At 49.4% G+C, this 27,283-nt stretch overlaps 11 protein-coding genes across 17 annotated transcripts; 3 read left to right on the top strand and 8 right to left on the bottom strand.

The window, feature by feature from the left end:
* Positions 1 to 1,370: 1,370 nt before the first annotated feature.
* PPTG_11797 (hypothetical protein) lies at positions 1,371 to 1,646 on the bottom strand (the record flags this gene model as incomplete). The annotated part of the gene is made up of 1 exon (XM_008906970.1): positions 1,371 to 1,646. The coding sequence occupies one exon, from the start codon at positions 1,644 to 1,646 to the stop codon at positions 1,371 to 1,373; it is 276 nt and encodes a 91-aa protein (XP_008905218.1).
* A 565-nt stretch (positions 1,647 to 2,211) lies between these two features.
* On the top strand, positions 2,212 to 2,711 carry PPTG_22874 (hypothetical protein; the record flags this gene model as incomplete). The annotated part of the gene is made up of 3 exons (XM_008906969.1): positions 2,212 to 2,222; positions 2,571 to 2,618; positions 2,678 to 2,711. The coding sequence occupies 3 exons, from the start codon at positions 2,212 to 2,214 to the stop codon at positions 2,709 to 2,711; spliced, it is 93 nt and encodes a 30-aa protein (XP_008905217.1).
* Positions 2,712 to 11,734: 9,023 nt separating this feature from the next.
* On the bottom strand, positions 11,735 to 12,004 carry PPTG_11796 (hypothetical protein; the record flags this gene model as incomplete). The annotated part of the gene is made up of 1 exon (XM_008906968.1): positions 11,735 to 12,004. One exon carries the CDS (start codon positions 12,002 to 12,004, stop codon positions 11,735 to 11,737), a length of 270 nt encoding a protein of 89 aa, XP_008905216.1.
* Positions 12,005 to 12,544: 540 nt separating this feature from the next.
* On the bottom strand, positions 12,545 to 13,096 carry PPTG_11795 (hypothetical protein; the record flags this gene model as incomplete). The annotated part of the gene is made up of 1 exon (XM_008906967.1): positions 12,545 to 13,096. The coding sequence occupies one exon, from the start codon at positions 13,094 to 13,096 to the stop codon at positions 12,545 to 12,547; it is 552 nt and encodes a 183-aa protein (XP_008905215.1).
* A 382-nt stretch (positions 13,097 to 13,478) lies between these two features.
* Positions 13,479 to 14,153, bottom strand: PPTG_22873 (hypothetical protein; the record flags this gene model as incomplete). The annotated part of the gene is made up of 2 exons (XM_008906966.1): positions 13,479 to 13,541; positions 13,968 to 14,153. The coding sequence occupies 2 exons, from the start codon at positions 14,151 to 14,153 to the stop codon at positions 13,479 to 13,481; spliced, it is 249 nt and encodes an 82-aa protein (XP_008905214.1).
* A 364-nt stretch (positions 14,154 to 14,517) lies between these two features.
* Positions 14,518 to 14,834, bottom strand: PPTG_22872 (hypothetical protein; the record flags this gene model as incomplete). Its single annotated transcript, XM_008906965.1, has 2 exons — positions 14,518 to 14,583; positions 14,688 to 14,834. 2 exons carry the CDS (start codon positions 14,832 to 14,834, stop codon positions 14,518 to 14,520), a joined length of 213 nt encoding a protein of 70 aa, XP_008905213.1.
* Positions 14,835 to 15,232: 398 nt separating this feature from the next.
* On the top strand, positions 15,233 to 16,336 carry PPTG_11794 (hypothetical protein; the record flags this gene model as incomplete). The annotated part of the gene is made up of 3 exons (XM_008906964.1): positions 15,233 to 15,293; positions 15,385 to 15,849; positions 15,924 to 16,336. The coding sequence occupies 3 exons, from the start codon at positions 15,233 to 15,235 to the stop codon at positions 16,334 to 16,336; spliced, it is 939 nt and encodes a 312-aa protein (XP_008905212.1).
* A 47-nt stretch (positions 16,337 to 16,383) lies between these two features.
* PPTG_11793 (hypothetical protein) lies at positions 16,384 to 18,003 on the bottom strand. The gene has a single exon (XM_008906963.1). The coding sequence runs from the start codon at positions 17,902 to 17,904 to the stop codon at positions 16,819 to 16,821; it is 1,086 nt and encodes a 361-aa protein (XP_008905211.1). The 5' UTR covers positions 17,905 to 18,003; the 3' UTR covers positions 16,384 to 16,818.
* A 143-nt stretch (positions 18,004 to 18,146) lies between these two features.
* On the bottom strand, positions 18,147 to 20,463 carry PPTG_11792. 2 transcript variants are annotated; one of them, XM_008906961.1, is made up of 8 exons: positions 19,663 to 20,463; positions 19,410 to 19,593; positions 19,223 to 19,332; positions 18,944 to 19,154; positions 18,789 to 18,875; positions 18,638 to 18,714; positions 18,419 to 18,568; positions 18,147 to 18,359 (listed from the first exon to the last, which is right to left on the bottom strand). In XM_008906961.1, exons 1-8 carry the CDS (start codon positions 20,424 to 20,426, stop codon positions 18,245 to 18,247), a joined length of 1,698 nt encoding a protein of 565 aa, XP_008905209.1. In that variant the 5' UTR covers positions 20,427 to 20,463; the 3' UTR covers positions 18,147 to 18,244. The 2 variants fall into 2 exon arrangements, with proteins under 2 accessions (XP_008905209.1, XP_008905210.1); XM_008906962.1 differs by having other exon boundaries at positions 18,419 to 18,714.
* Positions 20,464 to 20,773: 310 nt separating this feature from the next.
* On the bottom strand, positions 20,774 to 26,474 carry PPTG_11791 (hypothetical protein). Of its 6 annotated transcripts, XM_008906955.1 has the most exons (20): positions 26,182 to 26,474; positions 26,043 to 26,120; positions 25,745 to 25,981; positions 24,449 to 25,681; positions 24,302 to 24,396; positions 23,979 to 24,240; positions 23,860 to 23,916; positions 23,773 to 23,796; positions 23,620 to 23,709; positions 23,438 to 23,553; positions 23,344 to 23,377; positions 23,225 to 23,280; positions 23,052 to 23,163; positions 22,355 to 22,987; positions 22,118 to 22,285; positions 21,988 to 22,050; positions 21,805 to 21,929; positions 21,478 to 21,735; positions 21,152 to 21,422; positions 20,816 to 21,085 (listed from the first exon to the last, which is right to left on the bottom strand). In XM_008906955.1, exons 1-20 carry the CDS (start codon positions 26,440 to 26,442, stop codon positions 20,885 to 20,887), a joined length of 4,374 nt encoding a protein of 1,457 aa, XP_008905203.1. In that variant the 5' UTR covers positions 26,443 to 26,474; the 3' UTR covers positions 20,816 to 20,884. The 6 variants fall into 6 exon arrangements, with proteins under 6 accessions (XP_008905205.1, XP_008905208.1, XP_008905206.1 ...); XM_008906957.1 differs by having other exon boundaries at positions 20,774 to 21,085; positions 21,152 to 21,735; XM_008906956.1 differs by having other exon boundaries at positions 26,043 to 26,474.
* Positions 26,475 to 26,613: 139 nt separating this feature from the next.
* Positions 26,614 to 27,267, top strand: PPTG_11790 (hypothetical protein; the record flags this gene model as incomplete). The annotated part of the gene is made up of 3 exons (XM_008906954.1): positions 26,614 to 27,029; positions 27,101 to 27,163; positions 27,247 to 27,267. The coding sequence occupies exons 1-3, from the start codon at positions 26,640 to 26,642 to the stop codon at positions 27,265 to 27,267; spliced, it is 474 nt and encodes a 157-aa protein (XP_008905202.1). The 5' UTR covers positions 26,614 to 26,639.
* Between the last annotated feature and the right edge of the window lie 16 nt (positions 27,268 to 27,283).

Raw genomic sequence — 27,283 nt, 5'->3', positions numbered from 1 at the left:
TGCTCTCTATGCTAGCCACTCGATAGACTGCCAATTCTTGCTCGTTAGCACAAACACCGCCTTGCCCTAAATTACCTCTAGAACATATCTAAATAGCGCCCTCCAACTCCTAAAATTGACGAAGTTACGGCCACCGACGTGGGTGGCCGATCCATCCTGTCGCGGAGTGTATACTTAGAGAGGCCGAGTGTGATTGGCAAATACAGAATACATATAAAATTCTTAGCTACGCAATAGTGTTAAATTAGGAATTATTTAATCTGAGGGTTAATTCTAATATGTAACACTTAGTGCCTTGTTAAAAGCATTTCTTACAGTGTTTTCGCTGACATTATCCAAGACAGCAATTGTGCGCTTGATTGTTGCAATCCTTTGTCTTTCGCAGTAGCTTTTTTGATGTATTCTCTTGTAATCAAGCTGACTTCAGCTTGGCCTTTAATGGGCCTATCACACCGACATCCAGCGGCTGACATACGGAGGTAGAGTTTTTTTTTGGCAGTTCTTGCAATTACGAGAAAAGCTCGCCAGCAACGATTCCCTTAGATTCGTCCGAAACGTGGCACTCTAGGTTGTCGACGAAAAGTACGGAATGATCCTCGATGAATGGTAGCATTACGGTACCCAAAGCAGGCCAAACATTACTATCCATCCAAACTTTGTGTTGAACAGCGTAAAAGTGACATCCGATAAAAACAAAAAAAGTAATAGAACAGTAAGAACTTTACCTTTGGGATAAGTAGCCCCCCCCCCCTAATGCAATTGTGCCATCTGGCTCACCTCTGCCGATAAACAAAAGCGGTAATTTTCTCCCTGGCAACACGACAGCGTTTAGTTTTAGAATACATACGATATTTATGTGTAGAACAGTACTGGCTCCTCGAATAGCACATACAACGGTCATATGAGCAGAGTGCTTTTGGGACGTGGTAATATTTGAAGGGCACCACGCTCGCACAGAATTCTGGCCGGCGGTGTGTCATAAAAGACACCCGTCTCATCAATGGTGACAATAACCTTTGAAGGCATGTCTCCATATTTAGTATTGAAAACCTCACTAAAAGCTTGCTGAGTTCAATCACGTTTTCACGATTTTCCTATTTTATCAAAGAATAGTAAATAGCATAAATAATTTACCTTTAACCCATGAGGTGTTCGCTGTACAAACCCATGGCGGTAGGCAAAGCGACGCAGAAGATGCAATAAAGAGTCGTATGCTGCTGCCGTGGCTTTCTCGTTCGTTGAATAGTCCGTTAGCCAGTCGAAGTAGTTTTTTTTCGGATAAATTGGGCCAGTCGTGTTGTAGTTAGCTCCTGGTAAGTGCGTCGTAGATCCTTCATGAAGACAACAAGCGCAGGGGAAAAAGGAATCGACTACGGGCGACCCGTAGCTAGCGCCAGCGTCTTCTCTGACCCTTTATAAGCCAATATATTTTCCTTGTCAGCTATCCAGTCGCTGAGCGATCGACGCGGAATGCCGAATTGTTTTGCTGCAGCGCGCACTCTTATTCCCTCATCTCCTTGTAATACTGCACGCTTCATATGAAACGAGTAGTGTTTCCGTCTTGCTATTCGTGGTGACTCGTCGGTCTCAGGATAAGCGAGGGGAGCCTGTGGCTCATCTAGAGGGGTGACGCTCTCCGCTTCCATGGAGGAATTAAGCAGTGAGTGGTGGTGATTAGCGCATTTCTTTTTTGTATTTGATTGGGTAAAAATGATTTTACTGACCAATATTATTGGCTAATTTGACATTGCTGTTGGAATTTGTCCGTCTGTTGGATTCCGTCCGTCTGTGTAATCGCTCGATGTTTCAGAAATTGACAAAATCGCCAGCTTTCGATTGGAACCCTTGGTGGCGTTTTGCTAGTCATAACACTTTCGCGATAAAAGGAAGATAAAGTCCCCTTTCTCTGCTAGGCTTCAACAGTTGTTCACTTTGGACAGATTGTCCAAATTGGACTCTTAATCTCAGGCTAACCAATATACGGTTAGGTGAACCCAAAGGATGATGCAGAACAAGCTCCTATTAAGAGAGTAGATGGTGCCAGTTCACCCAACGAAATCGCTGAATTCACCAACCATGCCGCAGATAAGGATATAAAGACTCCGATTGCCGTCAATTTCTTGGCCATTCCGAAAGAAAACCTCGAATCGCAATGACGAATGGGCGGTCTACGATGGAGAGCCGTTGTGCTTGTTTACATTTAAAGTATGGATGCATAAATGGTAAGTGCTTTGTTTGGAACTCATGAGCGTAGATTGCGTTGCTTTGTAAACAAATTTAAAAGACGGGTTCTCCAAACACAAAGGCTAAAGAAGAGAACGGAGTAGCAAGTGCACTCGCGAAGTTTTAGTCTTCGTAGCCTGTTACGTAGAGGGACATCCGTGCTTTTATATCGAGGAGCTTCAAGCTGAGCTACGCTGCAAGTTTGTACAACTCAAGAACGTCTCCGAGCATCTATCTGGCGCGCCTTGCGTTCCGATCTCAAATTTACACATAAGAGACTGACAAAGCGAGCCAGAGGGCCAGGCCTCACGAGCGATATATGAGGCTTAACTGATGCTATTCTACAGTTGTCCTGGTCAACTCGTATTTGTTGACGAGACTGCCAAAGGTGGCAGGTACGTATTTTCTGTAGGTCTTTTTGAAAATTGCTAGCTAACCAATGTGTTTTTATTAGGAGTGTGCTCTGGAAATATGGCTGGTCACAGTGAATGATGTAAAATATCAGGAGGAGATTAACTCGACCATATTCCTGACAACTACGCTCTGTAAATCAGAGATTTTTCAGGTATACCACATTTTCCCACGTGATGGACGTCTTTGTGAGCAATGATAATGGGTCCAGAAATTCTGGCCAAATTTTCACCGCTAGCATGCAAGTCCAGAAAAGGTATTTCACAGTTTCTACGTCTTCACAGCCGTGAGGACAAGTATCCGTAAATTTGTATTTCTTCCGTACACGTAGACCATTATGGTGCGTGCAGAATCTCTGATCACTAAGTATTGGTAGTACATATTTATCCAGAAATAAGTCTCTCTCTTTCACATGATTTCCCATTCGGGCGTCCCGTAGGCTGCATAGTCTCATCGCCGCGCAAAATATCTTCGTGTCTGGGAGAACTATCCCGCCTTTTGACAAAGGCCAACATAACCATTCCTCTGCAAAGTCTCCAGTGATAGTCATATCTGCTGATATCGTTTTCTTAAACAAGAACACCTTGCATAAATTCCGCACTTGAGAGACTTGTTTATCGTTGATGGCGGTTACCGCAGTAGTATATCACAAGAGTGGTAAAATTATCGTACGAAGAATGGCAGGTCGACCTCACACCGTCACCACTTTGGGGGTGATGCTATCTAGACGTGAACTAACTGGTAAGGTTGGACTTTGTGGTATTTCAAGGAGAGTAGTTTGACCATTATCAGGTACAGTGTAAAACGAGTTATCTTCGAGCAGTGTTCTCACTTCTTCACTCAGAGTCTGAAAGAGAAGCACAATCGTTTTATCTGCATTGAGAGTCAGACCAGCACTTTCCGCATACCCCCTACTGTATTTACGAAAACCCATGTATGCCGTAGATTATTGAGTATTCCAATACAATCATCAACAAATGCAATGGTATGGTGCAGTGATTTTGCCTGAGTGAGGCAAATTCCCAAGTGACTAGTCTTACTCCGTAAATAGTTCAATAATGGTTTGATGAACAATACGAACAAGGCAGGCGACAGCGAATATTCTTAGCGGACACCACATCCAAGTTCAAAGTACTTACTCGCAGTGTCATTAACCAAACCGTAACAATAGTACCGTAATAGAAAGTTCGCACTTCTTGACGAAATGTTTCTCCAAATCCATAGTGTTGTAACACCAAATCCAAAACAGACCACAATGCACTATCAAAGGCTTTAGCGAAATCTACCAGGATAGCTCCCGCATCACTAAGACCAGTATGTCTAGCATATTCCTGCAGATCTTGAAAAGTGATAAGTGCATGGCGTATAGATCTACCTTGCATGAATCCAAATTGGTCAGGATGAAGTAACTTGGGAAGGACACGTCGTAACCGGAATGCAAACACTTTGGGTCCGAATTTCGCGTCATGGTTAAGCAACGTGAGCGGCCTATAGTTACTTGGTAGCTGTCGCCGGATTACGGCAAGAGATCAAGATCGGGCTCTGTTGAAGTCCAGTGCGACGGTGCCGAGCCTCGGTGACAACAATGAGAGCGTGAGGAGCCTGCTGCAGTGTCTATCAATTTTTGGCGCACGCTGCAAGCTGAGCAAGTGGACGTTGGCACGCGCCCAACAATTGCATGATGTACATGCTGTTTGTGGCAGGAGGTAGTCGTAGTTCAGCAGCTTTCTTACGTGTTAGTTTCTCTTATTAATATTTTTTCTCTTTGGAAACACCTGGGTTTCGCGACGAAGCTAGCCTTGCGCTCTTCGAAGCGTGAGTTGTTTGACCCCGAGCGTCTACTCTCTGGTTTCTCCTCTTCGGTGCGCGTGGCGACCGAGTTTGTGCTGTCGTCTTCGGATCAAGACTATCGATCGCAGTCGACTAAGTACGACTCTTCAAGTTGAATTAAGTGCGGTTCCACTAGGTTCGACTTAAGTTCGGTTGAAGTAAACTGCAACTATGCCAAGCTACACGGTGGATTCCGATGGAGATGTGGAAATGCCAATTCCCCGGCCTATCTTTGAGGCCAACAAAGCGCCTGAACTCACCAGTTGGGACCATTCTACTCTGATTGAATGGCATCGTGAATGGGAGCGCTACGTGGAGAAAATTCGCCACCGCTGTACTACTACCGGTGAGACGTTCGAGAACGTCGTGGCCACCGTTAAGGGTTCAGTCAAGCGCAAGACGCTGAAGAACCTGGCCACCTATGTGCTGAAGAAGCACGTGGACTCGGTGACAGATGCTGACATCATGAGAGCTGTTGAGGCACGCTGCCGTACGCTCAAAAATGAGTTTGTCCCCGATGTCACATCTATGTTCCGCCAGAAGTTAAAGATGGATCTTTCTATTGACGACTGCGGCGGCGCGCGGGTGTTCCGCTACTACGAGGACTTCAATGGAATCGTGGAGGACAATGGCCTCCAAGGTTTGATCGGCGCTGGCAACGAGACCGACGCTGGCTACAAGAGCCGAATGAAAGCTCGCTGTCGGCTATTGGTCGAAAATATGCAGCCACCGGTGCTGAATTCCCAAATTAGCCGACTTATCGATTTAGAGAGGTGTGACTGTAAATCTGATGATGTCGCCCTCTTTGAATTGATACTGGAACACGCGAAGGTGCAACAACGGTTTCACCGAATGTCTCAGGACTATGCTGCTAAGTCCGATTCCAAGTCGGTGAAGTCAGAGAAAAAGCAGGGGGAAACGGGCAAACCAGCTGCGACGGCTTCCCCCACCAGCAACATTGGCGCCGCAAGGAGCTCCACAACCGCGCGTCCGTCTCGGTCTCCTCCCCAGGAAAGCTGTCTGGCCTGTAAGGGCCCGCACTGGCTCAAAAACTGTCCTTCTGCGACGGATGAACAGCGGGAAGAGGCGAGGAAGAAGTACCGTGGAGTGGAGGAGCAGCGCTCGGGTGCGTTACGCTCCAAGGCCGCAAGGTATGCTGTGCCTGGTGCTATGGTCCGCCTTAATGGCTTGCTTGAAGCTCCTTACGCTCCCGATACAGGCGCAGATAGAAGCATTATCCCTCCATGCTTTGTGAGTTCGCTACGTAACGTGCAGCCCTCGCTATCAACTACCCCGCTAAGTACGCCAGTGGATGCCAAGATGGCTGATGGGCGTAGCGTTCGGTGCAACGAGGATGTTCGGTTGGATTTGGAGCTGGTCACTATTGCGGGGACGGTTTCGATGAGATCTGTGGCCTGTGTCGTTCTGCCTGGCGATGGCGATGAGTTCTTACGGGGCCAAGACGCACTGAGGAATCTCGGTATTGACGTTGAAGCTCAGCCGGCCCAAGTAGCAGGACCATCCCTATTTACTGCGGACAATGATGACTTTCCTGTTGGTGATGGGCTACCAGAAAGGAGCAGCGAGCCTGACACGAATGCTGCACTCGGTGATCGGATGGTCCGTGAAGTGGCAAATGGACTGCCAGCTGAGTATATTGGAGTAGTACAAGAAACATTGACTGAATATCAAGACGTCTGGCGAAAGACAATTGGCCCGGGTCCTCCTGCTTTGGTTGAGCCTCTACGGGTGACTATCCAGGATGGCGCAGTTCCGCACCGTAGTGCACCACGCCGATATTTCAAGGTCAGTTTGTTTGAGAGTATGTTGGAAATCTGTTGGACAACGGCTTGGTAGTGCAGAACAACGCCTCTCGGTGGGCAAGTGCGGTGGTACCTGTCAACAAGCCCGGCTCTAGGGACAAGTTTCGGTTGACTATTGACAACAGGCCGGTGAACAGCATGACGGTGCCAATTGCAGGCTTGATGCCAACTTCTGTAACCACTTCGGGCGCTTTCTCGGGCAACAAGGCCTTCGCGTCATTTGATTTTACACAGGGACTTTGCCAACTCCCTCTGGACGAAGACAGTCGTGAGATGTTCTCATTCATCATGAAGGACGGCGTATTTACGCTCAATCGAGTCCCTCAAGGCGCTACGGACTCGGCCTTACATTTCCAAGGCGAGATGCAGAAGATACTGACTCCCCTCATCCCTCACTCAGCACTGATCTGGGTGGACGATGTGATCCTGTTCGCTGCGACGGTGGGCGAGTTTGTCCAAGTTCTCGGACAGTTCTTCTCGCTTGTGGCTTCCGCCAAACTCAAGCTGAACATGTCCAAGTCGAAGTTGTTTGAGGACGAGGTGCTATGGTGTGGGCGCTTAATTTCTGGTGCTGGAGTCCGTCATGATCCGGAAAGAGTTAGCGCATTATCCACGTTGCCTCTACCGGCAACGGTCGCAGACCTCCAGTATTTCGTGTGTGCCACTAACCGGCTTCAGGATTCACTCCCCGACTACGCCCGGACGATTGCTCCCCTCCAGGAGAAGCTGGTTGCGAAGAAGAAGCGCGTCGGAGGACGCAGCCGTAACGCTCCCAACGCCGCCACGACCTGGTCGACTGCTGAACAAGCTGCCTATGAAGCAATGCTGGCGCTGGTACGTGACTCGGCGCTTATGGCATCACCTAATCTAGAAGCTGAGCTACTAGTGTTCACTGATGCTAGTCTTACTGGGTACTCGGTCGTGGTGACGGAAGTGGTCAACTGGTTTCCGAAAATACCTGTGACTTAGCAGCAGCACGAGATGATCATCTGTAAGGACGGCACATTCAACCACAGTGAGTTGAGTTGGAGATCGTGGAGAAGGAATCTTTTCCTATAGTGAAGGCCTGTCAAGACTTGGAATATCTGCTGCTTCGGCCCAAGGGATAACGACTTTATTGCGATCACGCAAACTGGGTGTACTTTTTTGCGCCACATGATTCCCTCAAGAAGCATGTGCGGGAAAGGCTCCAGCGCTGGGCGATGCGCCTTGCGGCCTCCATTACGTGGTTGAGCACATTGCTGGAGAGGATAACCTCTGGGCGGATGTTGTGTCCAGATGACACACCCGTGAGGTGGCTTGTGTGGCTGCCGTGCACACACGTAGTCGCCATGCAGCTCCTATGGCCGCTATTTCTCAGCTTCGCCCTTTGGAAAATGATGGATTCACGTTTCCTACTATGGACGAGATTCGCGAGGCACAGACATTGGCTGGACAAGAGCACGCCCGCCTGCGAGTCACTCTAGAAGAGAGGATGGATGGTACGCTGGTGGTCGACGGACGACCATGGATTCCGAACGGGGCTAAAGAGCTCCTCGCACGGTTGTTCGTTGTAGCGCACACTGGTTCATCGTGGCCAGGATCCCATGACTACATTGCTGCAACACCGCTTCTGGATCTCTCGTACCAGCGAAAAGTGGCGACGTTCATTCGCGGGTGTTTGCTCTGTAAGCATGTAAAGGGTCCTCATCTCATTCCCCGACCATATGGACCAACTTACGTGGCGACGAAAAGAAATGAGGTGCTACATTGGGATTTCCTCTCGCTGAGTAGTGGCTATGGTGACACTTCCTACCTCTTGGTTGCTAAAGATGCGCTAACTCACTATTCTCAGTTATTCCCGTGTGTAACACCCACGGCTTTCGTCGCCGCGGAATCTCTCTCTTTGTGGTGTTCGAGATTTGGGATTCTAGACTTGCTCATGTCAGACCAAGGTAGCCATTTCCGGAATAAAACGGTGAAGCACCTGCGCTCTAGAATGAAGATCGAGCAAGCGTTCTCGCCTGTGTATTCCCCCTGGCTGAACGGTACAATGGAGCGGCTTAACAAGGACGTGATTCAAGTCTTCAGAGCGCTGCTATTGGAGTATTACCTGGACAAGCACGAGTGGCCATACCTGCTGCCTGCCGTTCAGGCTAACCTGAATCATAATCCAGTCCGGTCGCTTGCTGGACATGCTCCGGTAGAGGTGTTTGCGGGACTTCCTGCCTCGAGCGCGTTGGACGTGGTCGTGATTCCCCCCAGTACTTCGAGAATCGAGCAAGTTATTGAGCTGGGGAATATTAGCGGCTACATCGAGAGGCTCCGCAAGTCGCTACAGGAAGTACATCGTGAGGTCACCGATGTCAAGGAACGCAAACAACTGCAGGACATGAGAGCTCACAAGAGAACCCCTGCTAATTTCGATATTGGCGACTTCGTACTTTGGTCAAGAATCGACGAGCGATTCCCACGAACAAGTTGTTGGGCCAATGGATTGACCCATTCAGGGTTTCGGAGGCTTTGCTTCACTCATTCAGAATTGAGCATCGGATTACTGGGCGTGTGTACGAGGTACCCGCCTCTCGGCTTAAATTCTACGCAGATGCAGATCTCAACACCAGCGAGGAGTTGTTGGAGCTGGTCTCAAACCAAGGAATGGTGCTGAGTGTTGAAGGCTTCAGAGGCCATCGCTCCAATCCGCGGCTCAAGCGTTGAGAGCTACTCGTGGCATGGATGGGATTGGAAGCAATCGAGAACTCCTGGGGGCCGATTGCCACGCTACTCCAAGATGTACCAGTCAAAGTTCACGACTATGTGAATTCAAGTGGTGACGCGGATTTGCAAGCTCTGCTCGACTAGTCCAATGCACTTCAACCGTGCCCAACTTTTGCGGGCAGTGTCGTCAGATTACGGCAAGAGATCAAGATCGGGCTCTGTTGAAGTCCAGTGCGACGGTGCCGAGCCTCGGTGACAACAATGAGAGCGTGAGGAGCCTGCTGCAGTGTCTATCAATTTTGGCGCACGCTGCAAGCTGAGCAAGTGGACGTTGGCACGCGCCCAACAATTGCATGATGTACAGGCTGGACGACGCAGGAGGTAGTCGTAGTTCAGCAGCTTTCTTACGTGTTAGTTTCTCTTATTAATATTTTTTCTCTTTGGAAACACCTGGGTTTCGCGACAGTAGCGAACGGTCTTCATTCTTATAAAGTAAGGAGATGTATGTTCCTCTCTGGATTTCGTTATTCATCCTTTGTTGAACTGGGCGGCATATATCATCTCGTAAACTTGCACCCATTTTTCAAGAAAAAGTTGATAATATTCAGCCGGTACACCATCTAATCCACTAGACCGTACTTTCGCTGTCGCGGTTATTGCCCAGTAGAGATCATTTGCGGTCATTGGTGAGTCTAGATACTGTTTATTCACATCAGTTACATTCGCTGTCCTGTGTTAAGATTTTCCAATTGGCGAAAACCAACGTTTCAAAATATTTTGCTTAAGAACTTCAGATGGATTCTGAAAAATTTCACCCCAGTACTTTCTGTGAGCCGCTGCCATCATTTCCGGTTGTGCAGTGGTTGTATCGTCAGGTAATGTAACGCTAGGTATTGCAACGTTCATATCTTTGTGGAAGGGGCTACAGAGGAAATGTTTATTCCCGGTCTCTCCACATTTCACGTCAGAACCGAATTTTGCTTGTTCTCTTTTAGAGATTTGAGCCTCAATTTGAGCTGCCTAATCTACTTTCGCAGAAGTAACTTGAAGTCGGTTCGCATCTGTTGGAGTTCTGGCGTAGTCTACTTTGGCCTCGTAATGTTTCTGCTTCAACAACATCATGGTTTCTTTCTCCTGATTCTTAAGTGCTTGAACCATTTTTTTGAGAAATATTCCATTAGCTCGTTTGTGCTCATCTGACAGTGCCCCTGGGTTTGCAAAGCTGTCACATTCACATGCACAGTTAGTTCAACGTACCCAATAGAACCTTCTGCACAACCGGTTGGTTTTTAATCTATCGTGGACATTTCCATGGAAGGGGAGCTCTGAGTGGGTGATCTGGATATTGTAAGTGAACTCAAATTGGCAGGTGGTCTCCCGTAAAAATATCTGGTCTGTCACATATGCAATCCCGTTTAAGTAGTCCATTAACAGTGTAGGAGAGAGGAAACAGTAGTCAATACGGTTTCTCCGTCTCGGACCTGTAAACTCGCGACGATTTGGGTATGTACTTCTCCAGGCAACAATAACTCCAAGTCTTAGCTACCAAGATTGGAGTTCATTCCGCCCTAAATCGTGCCCATACGGAATTACTTCGTCCAGCATTGCGTCTAGAAAACCATTATAATCTCCTAAAACGAGATGGTGACTATCTTGCACAAAATTCGTCAGTAACAAGTTGATTTTTTTTCCGATCTGCCAGTTGGACCGGAGCATATACCACGAGAATAAATACCGTGAAATCATTAATAGTTGCGCGAATCACTAAATAGTGGTGGGTTAACATATCCCCACGAACATGCTGAGTCGTTTCGGAGGTTATATCTGTAATCGAGATGAACGGGTGTCTTCCAGAAAACAAGAGTCCCACTCTATCGCGGCCACGATTAACAGAAAAATCCGGTTTCAACTTGTGGGACCAGAAAACCTCTGATTTAGAATCAGCAACTTCAGAGAGATTTGTTGCCGCTCGAACTTTGTCACTTAAGCTGAATTTCGTTTCTTGGAGAGCAATAATAGAGTATGTAGAGAGAAGTTGATGAAAAAAAGTGTACGTTTGGATCGTTCAATCCAATGACGGTCATCGTGATACCATCAAGGCACCATGTCACCCTAGAGGTAAGACGTGCTGATCATTCCCCCGTCCACATTTGAGTTCTCCAATGTGTTCATATCCACATCTTCTTCGTCCGAAACAACGTACTCCGTGAACATACCGACCACAGATTCCACATGATCTGGTAGATTGTGTCAAAGTGCTCACCAAGCTCGCCGGACCACAGAGCTTGAAGTACTTCATCTGACCACATGAGGAAGTGCGAATATTGCAAACAGTCTGGCTTGCTCGTGCCTGCTAAAGCAGCACCTTTAATGGGGTCGTGGTTATGGTAGGGCCATGGCTTCGTAGATACAGATCTGTTAGCGCATAAGCACATTCAGTATCACAGACCTCCGAGTCTGGGTATACTTTTTCCGAAATTTCTTCGGCCGGAAGAATTAAACTGGGAAAGTCAAATTTCATCCGCGATAGCAAATTCCCGTCTGTGCCGTGGGATGTACAGGGTGCTCCAGCATAGGCGCGCAGCACAGTATGTTCTTGGACCGCCGCCTGAGAAGGAGGCTACACTCATTCACGATCACTTGTATTGCATGTGCGGTGATTCCAGCCAGGCAACTCTCGGGGCCCTTCAGCTGCGCAAAAGCAAGCTGAGTACTAGCCGCCATCTTTCTCAGCTTAGTTCATTCCATGTTTACACGAGGGACTTGTAAAAACGAGTTGGCTGAAATGAGACTGCCGACCGCTGGTGTCGGTTCATTGGCGCAGTCGACACGATGCCATCACCAACAAAGATATCAGCATCTGTGTCCTCTGTGTCGTCCTCGTCGTCTGAGTCGTTGAAGGCGATCTCGTAACGTGTTGGAGTACAGGGAATACCGAAATCCATTGTGTCATCCTCGTCGTCTGAGTCGTTGAAGGCGATCTCGTAACGTGTTGGAGTACAGGGAATACCGAAATTCATTCGGTTCCTTGAGCCTGAGGTACCTCGTACTGTATACCACTTAGTCGAGTCCCGGGCTTCCGGATCAAGATTCCACACGCTGCATCGACCCAATCCTGGAACGGAGCTTCGTTTCCCGGCTTTGCCACGCCTAGTACGGGGTCTTGGGATACTTCAGAGGTGTTGGTTGCAGTCGTATTAGCTGTTTCGGCTAAGGGGGGTGTCGGCACATGACCTGTCTCCACATCTGGTCCAATTGGGTCATCTGTCGAGGTTGGTCAGGCGATAGCGACGTCCCTCGGTCTTGCGATCTTTCTCGCAGCAATAGAAAGAGGGATGATGTTCAGGACATGATTCTTATGCTGAACAAACACTGGTCTCGCGAATCCAGGGGGAAAATCTCTCTCTACGCGGTGGTGTCCGTTAAGATGAGGGGTCTTGGGCATGTTGTCGAAGGAAACCACACCGTCCTGTCACGAGACATCAATGCTCCGACTTGATACGTAGGCGTGGTCAATGGGGTTAAATCCGAGCTTGGACAAGAAATCGTAGATCTCTTCATCATCGAGATCGGATGGCACGTTCTTCAAATTCACGAAGTACATCCGGTCGAATGCACTTGCGGCCTTGATGATGTAGTCCGAACCAAAAATTCGGACCCGCAGAGCCACCTAGCTTGGCAGACATGTTACGTGACGTGCACATGAAGCGTATACCACGTCCAGGAATGCGAATAAAGTCACAGAGCGATGACGCAGCCGAAGACCAAGTAGTCGTCTGTGGCGCCTTGTTGATCGCGGCCAAAATTTCATCGAGTTGATGATATTTCGCTAGCTGTCCGGCCGAGATGAATAACTTGAGCTTGTCGTCCACCAGCACGCGAGCACGCTGCACTTCACGTAGGGCGATCAGCCGTAGATCAGCGCCGCCACCGTCTCTCGCCAAGGCGTCGTCCAGCGTCTGGAGCAACGACTCCGGTGGGGCGTAACGGCCGGGGCGAACCGTCGCCGGGACGACCCGGCTTTCGGATGGATCGGATGGCCCGTTCGCGGCTTTGCCGCGTGGAGCACGAAGCAGGATCGACGTGGGGGAGTGATTGGCGGGTGTCGACATGTTCTTTGGGCTAAGGGAGATGTGAGATGTCGGATTGGGAGCTGGTAGAGGCCTGTAGGCGGATAATTGGTGGTCACAAAAAGAGACCTTTGCCCTGTGTGATATCACTTGAGGGGTTGGCGGTATTTTCGGGACTTGATAGTTCGTTTGGTGCTGTCTCAACAAATAAGAATTAAAAACATGATTTACCTCCGAAAAGTGTAGATTATTTCCCTGATCGTGTGAGAACATCTATGAAAAACTCAATCATTAGATAACTTAACTCATTTCCACTGCCTATATTTGCTTATCTCCCTTACTTGATGAAATCGTGTTTATTTAAATCCAGAGTCAGCATTTTGTAAAGTCAAATTTGACACTACTTGTCCAAAATATGGATCGGCTACCAGTGCCTCTGTTGTTTGATCACCGGAAGGACGTCCGGTATTTTCCGCTGGTTGAAATCCTGTTAGTTCCAGGTAATTTGGCATTATTTAGAAAATATGTGGATATGTCCAGTATGTAGCTGAGTCATTCAGATAAGAATCTAATGAAGATACGTATCATTTGAATGTTGGCGTTTTGAGAGGCGTATTCAACACTTACCAGTATGTTCTCGAGTACATTCCGATAGTAAAAGTAGATCGACAATATAAGGTAAACCATGCATCGCTGTTACTGCATCTCTTCCTCATGCTGGGGATCTCATCTCGATTGGTTGTGGCTACCATTGAGACAAGCTCAAGCAATGCATCTCTGAGAGAGATGTATTATATTATTGACGAGCGGGCCAGAGAGATCATCTCTCTGCCCAGTTCCTCTGCAACCCTTTTTGCCTTTCCAGGAACTCTGCCGCTTCACAAGCGAGAGAAATCGGTCGGTGACAGCGTACAGAGTGCACAACGAGCAGATGGAGCGAGCCAGAGCGCTCTAAGATGGCACGAATGCTATACGCACCACGCACGTGTTTCCAAGCAGCACCGCGCCAGCCAAACGCGAACAATTCCAGCAGCCGGTCTAACCTCATGGCATTCGCGTTAAAGCTGCACGTCATGCTGCGGCCTGGCTCGTCTTCCATGCTCAAGTCGACTAAGCTGGCAATGATATCCGTCCCAAATGGAAGGAGACGGCAAGGCTTGAATAGAAACTGTAACGAGTTGCAAGAAGCATGTAAAGATACTTTCCCCAATTCTTCATGCACTATCACAATCACAATAGTTGCACGGCAATCCACCAGCGGGTAATCTCCTCCAGTTCACACGGGAGAAGCGCAGCGTCAGGCATCACCTTTAAAAGCTTGGAGTGGACTCCCCTGTGGAGTCTCCATTGTGCAGCTGGATGCAGCGCAACCCTCTACGACTGGCACTGTCAAGGCTCCGTGTGCTCTGATCGTGGCTCAGCACGACTAACACCACGTGGTGGCGGTGTCAAGGGCGACTAGCTCAGTATCGCTGGTAATCAAAGGACCCCAGCCACACAATGAGCACTTTGCCATGTGGCCGTGCCACCTAAGGAGGATGCAAATGTCAAAATATCTACACGCAGCAGTAGTGAACCTTTGAGGCAAATGCTGCAGCACAGCTCCACGACAATAGAGACTGCCACACCTTACCGCCCGCCGCGTTGTCGACGAGCATAAAGCCTGGACGATGGCAGCGCAAACAGTCCGCTGTCCTCCCGGTGGGGATCGAGAGTGCGCATTTTTGCTGTGGTAGAGTCTCTGTTGGCAACTTGCCGACGGGCAGGAGACCTCTACCATTTTCGCCCCGCCTATGTTCTGGCAAAAATCGATTAATGACCAATGAGAGATTGAAATTTGTGGAGCAGCGTCGGTTCGCAAACTGGGGCAACGCCACGATTTGATAGTGCGTGATCTGGCTCCTTTCCCTGATGGTGTTTGTAGCGCCTTCTCCCTCTTTCACTCCCAAGTTTTCTCGCAAAACGGAAGGCTAACCGACTGGAACAACCTTTTTGCTTCCTCGGTATTTGCATCGACGCGCCTCAGGAAAAAAAGCGATCGATCACCTTGCAACAAGCTAAAGGCCAACAGGGAACGACCGCTACAGCAACCTAATCGGATCAGACGCGTGAACGTACTTAGAGGCGGAGAGCGCAAAGCAACAGGGAAAAAAAGCAACAACAGGCACCACACTCTCGATGTGGCCGAAACTCGCAGTGGCCGGCGCGCTGCTGCTCATACAGGGCGCTGTTGCCGATGGTGCGTCTGAAAAACACACAATGACAAAATGAGAAATTAATGGTATTTGGAAATGCTGACAATGTGGCAACGATTTTTTTTTTTTACTTAGATTGCGCGTACACGGTGAGTGTTTTGGACATTGCGGGCGTGCAGTGCGTCTCGTCAGCGCCATGCTCTGGAACGTACTACGCGTCGGGACTCTCACAGGGCGTGGGCGCCTGCCCCACCGGAACGAGCTGTGCATTGCTGCCGGAGACGCCCATTATGGGGTGCGCTGCGTCGGGACGCACAGACCTCATTTACGTAAACTCGGACGGCACGTTGACCAAGGACGGCAAGTCGGTGACACTTTCGGGCGCTTCATCGAATACGGCGGACTCGACCACGACGGCGCCTACCACTAGTAACACGAACAGCGCCACGAGTAGTAGCTCCAAGAGCACCAGCAGCAGCTCCACTGCTAACAGTGGCAACGGCAGCAACGACAGCTCATCCACTGCTGACAGTAGCAATGGCAGCAACGACAGCAATGCCAACTCCGGCTCGGGCTCCACTACCGCGTCGGGTTCAAACGGTAAGCCGTTTGGTAGCTGTTAAATTGCCACCACTAGAGCTTCATAAATTAATCATTACGCGGTTATTTTGCAGGCTCCGATGCAACTGCGGACAGCAGTAACTCGACGGCAACTTCCGCCTCATCGGCGGCCAACTCCAGTAGCTCCACGTCCAGGTCGTGGCGTTCAGACTCCGGCTCTGGCAGCGTGACCATCTCGCCCGGCAGCAGCTCGGCGAACCAGCAATCGTTCAACCCCGGGTCCATTCTAAGCGACGGCTCGAACAAGACCAAGTCTGGGGATGGTGGTGGCCTCGGCATTGGCTCTATCATCGCCATTGTCGTGGGTTGCTTAGCGGTCGTAGCTATTGCGGCCGGCGCGCGGCTGCTGAGGAAGGGCAAGGAGGCTGAGCTGGCAACGCCTGAAGCACCAGGTGCGATGGAGGGCTATAATAACGGCGGCGGCGGTGGCGGCATGACTCCCAAGGAGAACGTGCTGCTGCTCTAAGTTATGGCCGGGAGAAAAATGACTCTCCAAGCAGACAGAGGAGAATACAGTGACTGTGCAAAACTTTTTGAACATGGGGGGGGAGGCGAGCGTTGGTTGCGTGGACCTAGTGAATACAAGTACTTGGCGGCCCAAGGAAAAGAGGGGAAGAGAGGTGGTGGCGTTGGGTGTTTAATGTCTATAGATGCTTGGGGCCGTAGTAGATTTTGTCGCCCGCGCGAATAGTTTGCTCTTCACTCACGCTGGCAACAACTAGACAGACGCGCTATGTCGTCCTTGCCTCGTCTTGCTCTTCTTTCACTGCTGCTTCTGCTACATTACCACCGACTCCAGAGTCTATAGCATTGACGACAGACACATGAAGAAATTCCAACAATGGCATGTCTTGCCAGATGGGTAGATATCATCGGTCAGTAGATGATATGTGCCCTAAAGGTGCAGAATTTCCAGTTACAGTCACAGCCTGTCTCCATATCTTTCGCTTAGGTAGACTTGGTCTTCACCGCCGCCTCGTTCGCCGCCTTGGCTTCCTTGAGCGTGAAGAGCTTGGCCTCCGGGTCCACGACGCCGTAGTTGGCGTAGAGACGTCCGACTCGGAAGAAAGCCGTGATGATTGGCTCGTCGCTCTTACGCACGAGCTCGGGGAAAGCCTGGTGGAAGGCCGCAGTGGCTTTCTTGAGTTTGTAGTGCGGGATGATAGGGAAGAGGTGGTGGATCTGGTGCGTGCCGATGTTGTGGCTCAGGTTGTCAATAAGCGCTCCGTAGGATCGGTCCACGGACGAGAGGTTTCCCTTGACGTACGTCCACTCGGAGTCTGCGTACCACGGAGTTTCCTCGTCGTTGTGGTGCAGGAAGGTGGTGATCACCAGCATGCTACCGAACACGAAGATAGGCCCGTAGTAGTAGATTGCCATAGTCTTGAGGCCCAACTGGAGGCTCAGATAGATGGAGAGTCCCGCCACGAAGAAGTGGGCGAGGAGAGAGATCACCACAGCCGACACCTGGCGCACGAACAGAGGCTCGAACGGGTTGAAGTGGTTGACCTTACGAGGCGGGAAACCCTCGATCAAGTAGGCGAACCACGCGGCACCGAGCGCCAGGATGAGATTGCGAGACAACGGGTGGTCATCGGCCTTGCGTTGCGGGTAAAAGATCTCATCACGGTCGATGTTGCCCGTGTTCTTGTGGTGGTGACGGTGCGTGAGCTTCCACGACTCGAAGGGCGTGAGGATGAGCGAGTGGATGAAAGTGCCCACCACGAAGTTGAGCAAGTGGTAACGCGAGAAGGCGCCGTGGCCAGCGTCGTGGCCCACCGTGAAGAAGCCCCAAAACACGATGCCCTGCAGCAAAATGTAGCCCGTGCAGAGAGCGGCGTCCAGAGCCCACAAGTTCTCGACCACGGGGAGTCCGCGAGCGTAGTTGAGACCGAACGCAAGAGCCACGGCGATCACGAGACAACGCACAGTGTAGTAGAGCGACAGAGGCACTGAGGCCTCGAAGTACTCGCTGGGCAGCGACCGCTTGATCTCCGTCAGGGTCGGGAACACATACGCCTGCTTCGTCGCCATGGTGCTCGAGGTCTCAGACGTCTCTGATACTCCGCACGTGCTGGAATGAGCTTTGGCTGGACGTGTGGCTGCGAAACCACCGGACCCATGACTCAGTTGAATCCATAGTTAGAGCAAGTGCACCATGATTGTGAATTATGCAACTTGGTATGATGTCACGGCACTGTCTAGGAACGCCGTGCACCAGTCGTCGAAGAAGCACCGCACAGGTCCCGCATCATGAATCATGCTGGAAGAGGCACTTATCAAATGTGCAAATGTACTTTATTTTGTTGCCATGCAGTGTAGTTTACCGACCGAGATGCAGAGATTTTTTTTTTTTACTTCAAGACTTGATTAACTAACGGAAGGGCAGCACCACCTCATGCTGCAAAATATCTTCGGCGAGAGGCCGCTGCAGCGCGTCCGGATGCATCATACTGGCAATCAGGTGCTGTAGCGAGTTGGAGTATTGTCTGTGGAGCAAGATAGTTAGCATCATGCTCGTGGTGATGGCCAATGGTGAGAGACGTACCGGAACATGACGAGGTCTCCATCGCGGATCTTCTGCCATTCTTCGCCGCCACTTGCCAGCGTCGTTCCAAGCGCGAGTTCATAGATCGTGGCTCCCAGAGCGAAGATATCGCCGGCGCGTAAATTATTCCTATTGCCTTCGAGCAGTTCCCTTTGACACACCCAGTTCAGTTAGCTTGCTTAGCATCGTGCATGTAAATGCACGCGATATGGTGCTTACCGACTAAGATATCGGTTATCGCCCTCTGTGATCTCCATGCTGCCGTCAAGATGAGCGACAGTTCCCAAGTCGCCCAACTGTAAGAGTTAAGGTTACAATTGTTAGCACAATGACTAGAGACTAGACACATCCGTAACAACGCGTAACAAACCTTGTACACCTCCCCTGGTCCAACCAGAACATTTTGCAGCTTGACATCCATGTGAACCATTTTCTTGCTGTGCATGTCGTAAAGAGCCTGACATACAAACGATAGTTAGTTGCGTTAGTCAAGATCGACAACGATCGCGCAGGTGGTCGCATTACCTGCGCTAGATGACACAGAAGCTTGCACAGCGTTTCTTCTGGAACCTTGTGAGGTGCATACTTGTTGACAAAGCCAGCCAACGAGCAGCCCTCCAGGTTTTCGAGCTGGATGTAGAGTAAATCGTCTTCTATCCAAGCGTCGAAATACCGAACAACGTGATTGCTACTGCTCAGAGCTGCTAGTGCTTGCACTTCCCGTAGTGCTCGCTCACTGTAGAAAGCCACCACAACCGAGGTTAGCGCACATTCAAATAGGTACCAGGTCCCATCGTAACGTACGTGTCTGCCTTGCCACGGAAGTGCCGCTTGCTCTTCTTGACGGCGTATACCCAGCCGTCAATCTTCTTGATGCACTTGTATACTTTAGAAAAAGACCCTGAGCCGATCAACTAGCAAGCGCAATGCATCCGCAGTGTTAGAATATGAATTTCCACCATAACGACAGCTTCAACCAGGCAATAGTTACCCCCAGTTCCGAGAAATCCGACAGATACTTGGACACCGGCGATCCATTCTTCGCTGCGACCCATGCCGACGGAAAAGATCGTCGTTTACGTCTAGAGATCTTCTTCTTTCCAGACTCCGTCGTCGGCTCCGGTGCAAACGGGTTCACATAACTCTCCTCGGACAAGAACGACGCAGCTTGCTCACTGCAAACAACAACAAAAAAGGTCAACAACATGTCCACTTCGTTCCATATCTTCACAAGTAGAAATCACCTGTTGGGTCTCGCTCTCTTGGCATTTACCACCACATTGACTTTCGGAGATCCCGTATCCATTGACGATTGACTGGAAAAAGATGGCAAGCCCTTCCGTGCATGCCTCACTTCCATGTGTGTCATGTCCTGGGTAAGATTCTGCACCTGTTCCTCTTGAATTATGTCTGCTCCGCTATTAAGTCTCGGTCTCTTCTTCAACGGTGACGGTGTTGTCGGGTTCGACAGCGGAATAACGGGTTGATCACGAGGAGTGAGGAAGTCCATGTCGTCCTGGCTGTACTGTTGCATGGGAGTGGCCATTCCGGGCGTGTAGTAGCCCTGACTGGTGGGTGGCAAACCGAAGCGCACAGGCGTGTGTGCGGGCTCAAAGTCCGGCTCGCTGCGCTGGCTGGAGCAGCCCGTAAAGTCGATTTTCTTGGGTCTGGGCCTACGCGTCCCGCTGTCGCTGTTCTGCGAGGCAAGGAGCATCGGTTCCTCGCTACTCTCGTCGTCCATCACATCGTAGTCAATACGCTTTTGTACGGGTACAGACTCTTCCTCGCCGTCCTCCATGGCTGCGGAGCTGAAGCTGTTGCCCTTGGCTGATGCCTCCAGAGACCGGCGAGCCTTGCGCAGTTTGCCAACGCGCTTGTGGTCGGCCGACGACTGCGAGAAAAAATCGTGGATGGAGCGCTGCTTCTTGGCGCCGCTGGACGCGCCACCGCTTGACGGTTGCGACGAGCCGTTCGTCTGCGTCTTCCTGCGCAGGGCATTGAGCAGCATGGCACACGGCAGAGACGTTCCCACTCAAAAAGTGAGCCCAAAATGACAGTGAAACGTTTTCCCGCCTTTTCCGATGCGTTTTGATAGGCTATTGAATGTGCTTTGACAGGTGATACTATTTCGTGTCAATTATTGTTTAGCACTTTAAATTTTTAATTTTAAAGAGATCTACATTTGATGAAAATATTAATTGAAAGCGAAAAGGTGAAAAATCCAGTCAAGAAAGAAAAACCCAATGCATTTAGACCCAACCCCAAAAGTGGGTTTTTGAAAAGTGTATCCATCCAGGGGTGGGTGGATTGACTTAATTTATTGGTAATTTTAAATTCCAACTTACGACCTATAAATTCTGTCAATTCACCAATACATTTGTTTCAAAACCCAGCAATTTGGGATGGTTTAAAACGATTTAACCCGCAAAATATAAAGACTTGAATAAGACGCAAGCCAATATTTTGCTAAGTTTTCTTGTTGCGAAAATTGAGTCCCTGGAAGGGATTTAGCAACCGACTTTGCCGCTTGTTGCGCTCCTGTTCCTCCGCACGTTGCCGCTCAGCCTCAGCTTCTCGAGCAATATCGGCGGCTTCTTGTTCTTGACGAAGTTGTTCCTGCTGCTCAGCTTCTAATGTGCCTTCCGCCATTGCCACTTGTACAAGTTCCTGCGCGTCATTGCAATTTAGTGCGGTGGCAAATTCAATATCGCTTCAGCTATTGAAGACACGCACCTTAAGCCCCATGCGATCTCCTACGAGGCGAACAGGAAGTGGCTTCTGTCCATTGTCGCTAGCAGCACGACGACTGTATTTGGCGGACGCGTAGAACTCACAGATTTCACAGTCACGAAAGACACGACAAAGGCGACACGGTCCGTCAAGTGTTTCTGCAGTGCCACGACCAAACTTGCGGAACGATCGCTCGTATGCGTCGTATTGGCGAAGAATTGAGGCGTGGTCGGCATCAGCTTGGATGGCGCGGAGATAGTAATCATCCAGCACGCTGCAACGAAAGTGAGGTACTAATGGAAACGGCATTGTATTGCAACTGAACGCACCTTTGGGTCGATATAGGAGACATGATTACCAGTGTGGCGTCTGTGCTACATTGTACAGCACCAACTTTGCCAACATATTTGAAGGCCGAGTAGACGCCAAACACTTCTACTTGTGCGAAATGGAGGAAGTTCTTGTTTTGCAGCTGTACCCGGACGAACTGACCCACCGCATTAGCTGTTGGAAGTATCCACTCGGTCATACGCTTGTTGGTTCGGAACAACTCGAACGCACTTGACTGCACTTTTGCTGCTCGCAGACTAAATCGTTGCAAATAATGTTAGAACTAGAATCAACGGTGAGTAGGAATATAACGTCGAGCAACTCGCCCTTCTTTGCCTTCCAGATCTTTGAACGCAAATTCACTCACGAAGACCCAGCACGGAAACAAGCGGCCGCTGTACTCGGATCTGCTTTTTGACGGGTTTAACGGCTCATCCGTCCGGTTCCACAGCTTTACAGTTAAACGTGAATTAGTTCATTGTTCAGACTACACGAGCAAACAGCCTTACCCGAATTTTCTCAATGACTGCAGGTTGTCCAAGGTCGACTTCCCACCATGGTTTGTCTTCCATCTAGCACAAGCAAGAAGCGAACTAAATCAACGAACAGTGAAAAAAACAACCGCAACAACGAACGTACCTGAGTGTGGGTACAAGTAGCTAAAGCGCCCTCAATATCCCCATTGACTGCTAATTGAGGTCCCTGCTCGTTGTAAATACTGATTTGACGACAGATTTTGCCTAATGCGAGGTTATAAGGCTCCACATGGAGGCACTTTAGGAGCTCCGGTTTCTCAATAAATCGACGCTGCATCCAGTACAACTCACATCGGTAAGCCTAAATAACCCACATCAAATGCACTTGTTCATCACTCACACTCGCATCGTGACCCGTGCAGCCATGATAATTTCGACCCCACGTGTAGAGTTCTCCATAAGACGAAACAGCAGCAGTATGGCTACCACCACACGACACCTGACGAACACCAACACCATCCAATTGCGGTATTCGTTCCCACGATAACACGTACCGACTTAGTGCAGTTGCACCTCCGCACACGTAGACTTGGCCACCAAGCAGCTTTTTGCTCCCTCCGTTAAATTCGGACGTCACCTCAGTACAGAATGCTGAATGTGCCGTCCCACATGACACTTGCCATACTCGAATTTTCTTATTGACGAGATCTCTCACTAGTGTTGGGACAACTACAATGTCGATTACGTGTTGACCAAGACCAAGACGCCCTCCATTTGCCGAACCCCACATGAACAGCTCCCCCGCTGTCGAGACTGCTCCAGTATGTGAAGGTCCACATGATACTGATCGAATCCTGCGTTTCCCCGGGAATTTGACAAGAAGTGGCGTCATTGAATACTGCTTGTACTCGTCCTCCACAATACCGACTCCCAGTTTCCCAGTACATGCTGACCCCCACGTGTATAGTGAACCTTCCGAATCAATAGCTGCACTGTGGGAAAAAGAGCACGAGACTTGACGAAGATTTAAACCCTTCAAGTTATCGTGTAAGAGCTCTGTAAGTAGTTGGAACAGTTAAAAATGCAAGAGTGCGTACATTGAATGCTTGGACACGTTGCGGATGATTTGAGTCAAAGCAATTTGCTCCTCGCTCATTTGGTTGAAGGCCAAGACGTCCGCTCGAACCGATTCCACAGGAGTAAAGAGATCTGCGGAATAGCATGCCACAGGTAATGACATGCAATTCGATAACAACATAAGATTCTGTACCCGTCTTGCGTCAGCAATGCCACATGAGAACCTCCTGCTGAAACACTTGCTATGGCCTGTGAGGATGAAATGAGCACTTCGTAATGAAACCCATTCGCAGCTAGAATTCATTCACTTACTATTGAACCTCGAGGTGAGTGTAGTGGTGGTCCTCTGCACAAAATTCCAAGATCAGGCTCGAATCACATAGGTCCAAGTACTACTCCAACATACCTGGTTGTAATGCCGCTCATCTCAATCCGCGAATTCTCTCCTCTAGTAGTAAATTCTGGAACCATATCTTCCATCTGAACAACTCTTCGAGCAGCTCTTGACTCGTATGCGCGGTCCTGTAACAGTTGGAACGTGAAGGTGGTAAGAGCATATTTTGTATTTCGAAAGGCAAATGTACTCACCGCACGGTTTATCTTTTCAATAACTCTGGCTCTTGCATCCTCTTCTTCCTTGGCATGTCGACTCTCTCGCAAGGTTTTGACGTCTTGCCACTACAAACGACAAATGAGTATTCGTCACATGCAAGTTATTAAGTAGATACTGATATCACCTACCTCCTGCAACATCTTATCTTTTTCCTAAGCCACCAATGTGCACAATAGTAAGTATCTTTGAAAGTTGTGGATAGCCGGCTAACATACCGCTTGGAGCATATTCGTTTGCTTCTCTTGGATACGTTTTTTATCTTGACTGTATTCCTGCTCAGCAATGGTTGTAAGCCCAAAGCATTGATATCTAAACTGTGCCGTTTAAGACGTACATTGATCACTCTTTCCATTTCCTTAAACGCAGCGTGTCCAGCCTCGCCCTTCACTTCGATTTCCAGCTCAAAGCATTCTCCCAAAGCGAGAGATAAGTCCATTTTGGTGATTTTCTGAAACTCAAGACCACGAAGTTGGCCTGACGTAACAAGCTGCTCGTATTCAATCTTAGGTAACACAACTTGTTCCATAAACAGCAATCGAGTCGCGTTGCTAGGAGGTGGCTCCCACACGTCGTAGTACATAGCTACTCGCTTCAGCCTTCAAGCCAAACAGCAATGATCAGAACTAGCAAATAATTCCATTAATGCTAGGCACGTACCTTTCATAGCGTTGGTTCTCCTCGTTTTGACGGGCTTCGATCTCTAGAAGTACTTCTTCCCTCGCTTCCACGTCAGGATCTCGCAGTCCTTCCAACTGTGCACATATCATTAGACAAGTATTACATCACCCTACATTCCAGTCTTACCTGCTCGGGTGTGCACATCTTTTGTAATGCTGAACGAGGAGTAACCTTGGTTTGCATACCAAACTCGGATATCTTTTTATCTTTCTCCTGGCCAGTATCATCAATACTATCGTCCGAATCACTATCAAAACCAGATACTCGTCGATTAGACGCCTCCCATGTACTACTCCTTCCTCCCCAGCTGAATACACTGCCCGAACTTGTGACAGCAAAGGCGACACTGTCACTGATCGCACCTTGCACGACACTTTTACCCCACAACGGCCCCGTATTTGTCATCAAAGTGGTAGATCGAAACCTCAGGCTTCGAACAAACTCTCGATTCTCAAAGAACAGCTTGGCCAATTCCTCCTCTTCTTGGTTGTTCTCGTCATGGGTTATTTCTACGACTTCAGACGAATTCGTGGGACTGTTCACTGCACCCTTCTCTCCATCGTTGCGTTCATTAGCGTTATCCATCTCACGAGATATCGCTCGGATAAGTATCTTGGTCTCCGAAATTGTCTGTTTGTTTAACCTGGGGGGACTTTGAAACTTCCAGCGCTTATTCTCCACTCTCCGACGCACATACTTGGACGCTGGAGCATTTAGTTGATTTCCAGGTGGGGGATCTGTGTTCTTCACTTCTTGGTTTTTTGGTGCTGACTTGTTAGCTGCTTCAGGGCTCAGTTCAGTATCTTTCGCTTGCTTGTGGTCTGTCGTTGCTGCTTTCGGTTTTATTGTATGGACTTCTTGAATGATTGGATTCACGCGGTAAGACCAGATCTCGCTCACAGCCTTGAACCCTGGAAACAGATCTTCATCTCGAGTGACGGGGTCGTCAATAAACTGGTCGTATTTGCCACTTCCTATTATGTACACTTGCCCCGCCGCGTCCAGGGCAGCTGCCAACTCGTCTTCAGCCCGTACGATCGCCTTGCGACCCAATTGCTCTCGAAGTTCTTTATCACGCTGTCGTTGTAGGAACCTCTTAGCTTCCTCGAGTGCCGCTGCTTCTCGAGCTTCTTCTTCATCCAAAATCGTTTCTAGCATTTGCTGCAGTTTCACCAATCGTGTATGTTTCGGTACTTCTACCCCTCGCTTCGTGAGTTCTTCTCGCACATCCACCAGTTTGATCCACATGGAACGAAACTCCTGGTAATCGATGTGTCCACTCTTGTCCTTGTCATATTTTTTGAAGATTTTCTCCTGCTTTTCGTCGCTTACATCCATGCCAAAGTATTCCAGCACGTCCTGATCACAACCGCCATTAGTCCAAGAGTCCTACGATATTTTAATATCAAATGCATCACTGACTGCAAACTCAAGCTCGTCGATCTGTCCAGTGCCATCTTCATCAAATAGCTCGAAGGCATCACGAGGACCCAATAGTGTCGACGGAGAGAAACCCAATGGGTTACCCGACACAGGATCCACAGCAAACATTGCCATCTTGAATTCGGTGAGATCAATCTCGCCACCGCCGTCAGTATCACATTTGCGGAATATTCGCATAGCTTTTGCAGCCGAGATGGAGATCCCCAGATCCGGCAGCTACAATATCAATAAGTTTAGCCGCAACAACAACATTATCAATAATACTATTCAGTTATACCATAGCCAGGAACTCGGGAGCTGATATATTTCCTGATCCATCTGTATCGTACTTCTTGAATAAATCCTCCGGCGATAACTACGTGGCAGTTGACATTGTCATCGTGGGTACACCCTGTCCCTCTCATCCTGCTCCTTACCTTCGAGTTTAGTACTGCCACTTTCCTCTTCTCAGCTTCTGCTGCCTCTTTCTCGTCCATTTCCTCGTCCCCGCCGTCCTTCGCATAGCGATCGATTGTCGCGTCATCGTCACTGTCGTCGCTGTCGGCGCCGAACAGCTCCAGATCTCCGCTCTTGCCTTTCAGAGGTGATGCAGTAGTCAAGGGCGAGGCTGCAGCCAGTGCTCCACCTCCACCCTCCGCCACGCGACTGCCATTGCCCTTCTTCCCAAAGAGCCCCATGAGAGCGGTTGCCACTGTAGTTGAAGTAAGAGTGTATGTCCCTTGGGTACAAAAAGTGCACCAATGCACATGATTGGTTAATTTCTGTTCCCAAGTAATATGATTGGCTAACTGATTTTGTACCCACTTCAAGATACGATATTCCGCTAAAGCCTCATTTCCGCTTTTGCAAGCAAAGTGATCAATCGTGAGGAGTGATGGTCACATCGGCATTCGAGGCGGAGTTGGCGTCGGAAGGTGCAACGGGCAGCGCTGAGGCGCAGCTGGCGTTTCAGGAGGAGTTTGCGCTCGCAGACAGCGTGGCGGCCAAGCTGCAGCTGGTGCACAAGACCTTCGTGCCGGGTACACCCGATTTCTGGTTCTACTCGTCGCTATGTACACTGCTCGAGGTACAGACACTACTGGAGACTGAGAAGTATGAGGCAGCGTGGCAGATGCTGGGAGAGAACAAGATGCAGCTGGAGACGGTAGAACGGGAGCTCACGGGAAGGAGCTGCTGGCGACGCTCCCAGCGTATCCACAGACGGCGACTGTTACTGGAGTTGGACCTGTTGTACAAGCTCAAGAGGCCACAAGAGGAGATTAAGGTGAGTAGAACGAGGTAGAACGGGAAGGGTAGAGCGATATACTGATGCTGGTTTCTGTCCTCGTGGTGTAGAATGCGACGCAACAGCTCACGACGGCGCTGCAAGTGAATTATCAGGACCCCGAGCCAGCAGGAGTGACGACGGAAATTAGAAAGGAGACGTACCCGACTGTACTGATGAAAGAATTGCTGGATCTTGATGCAATCATCGAGAATAGGCTGACCTTCCTGAGCTATAGCACGGAGAAAGATTCA

This window comes from Phytophthora parasitica (genome assembly GCF_000247585.1).
Source record: "Phytophthora parasitica INRA-310 unplaced genomic scaffold supercont2.25, whole genome shotgun sequence".
Classification (NCBI taxonomy): domain Eukaryota; phylum Oomycota; class Peronosporomycetes; order Peronosporales; family Peronosporaceae; genus Phytophthora; species Phytophthora nicotianae.
Note: the sequence above shows the minus strand (reverse complement) of the source record. Positions and strands in the feature narration are given on the sequence as shown.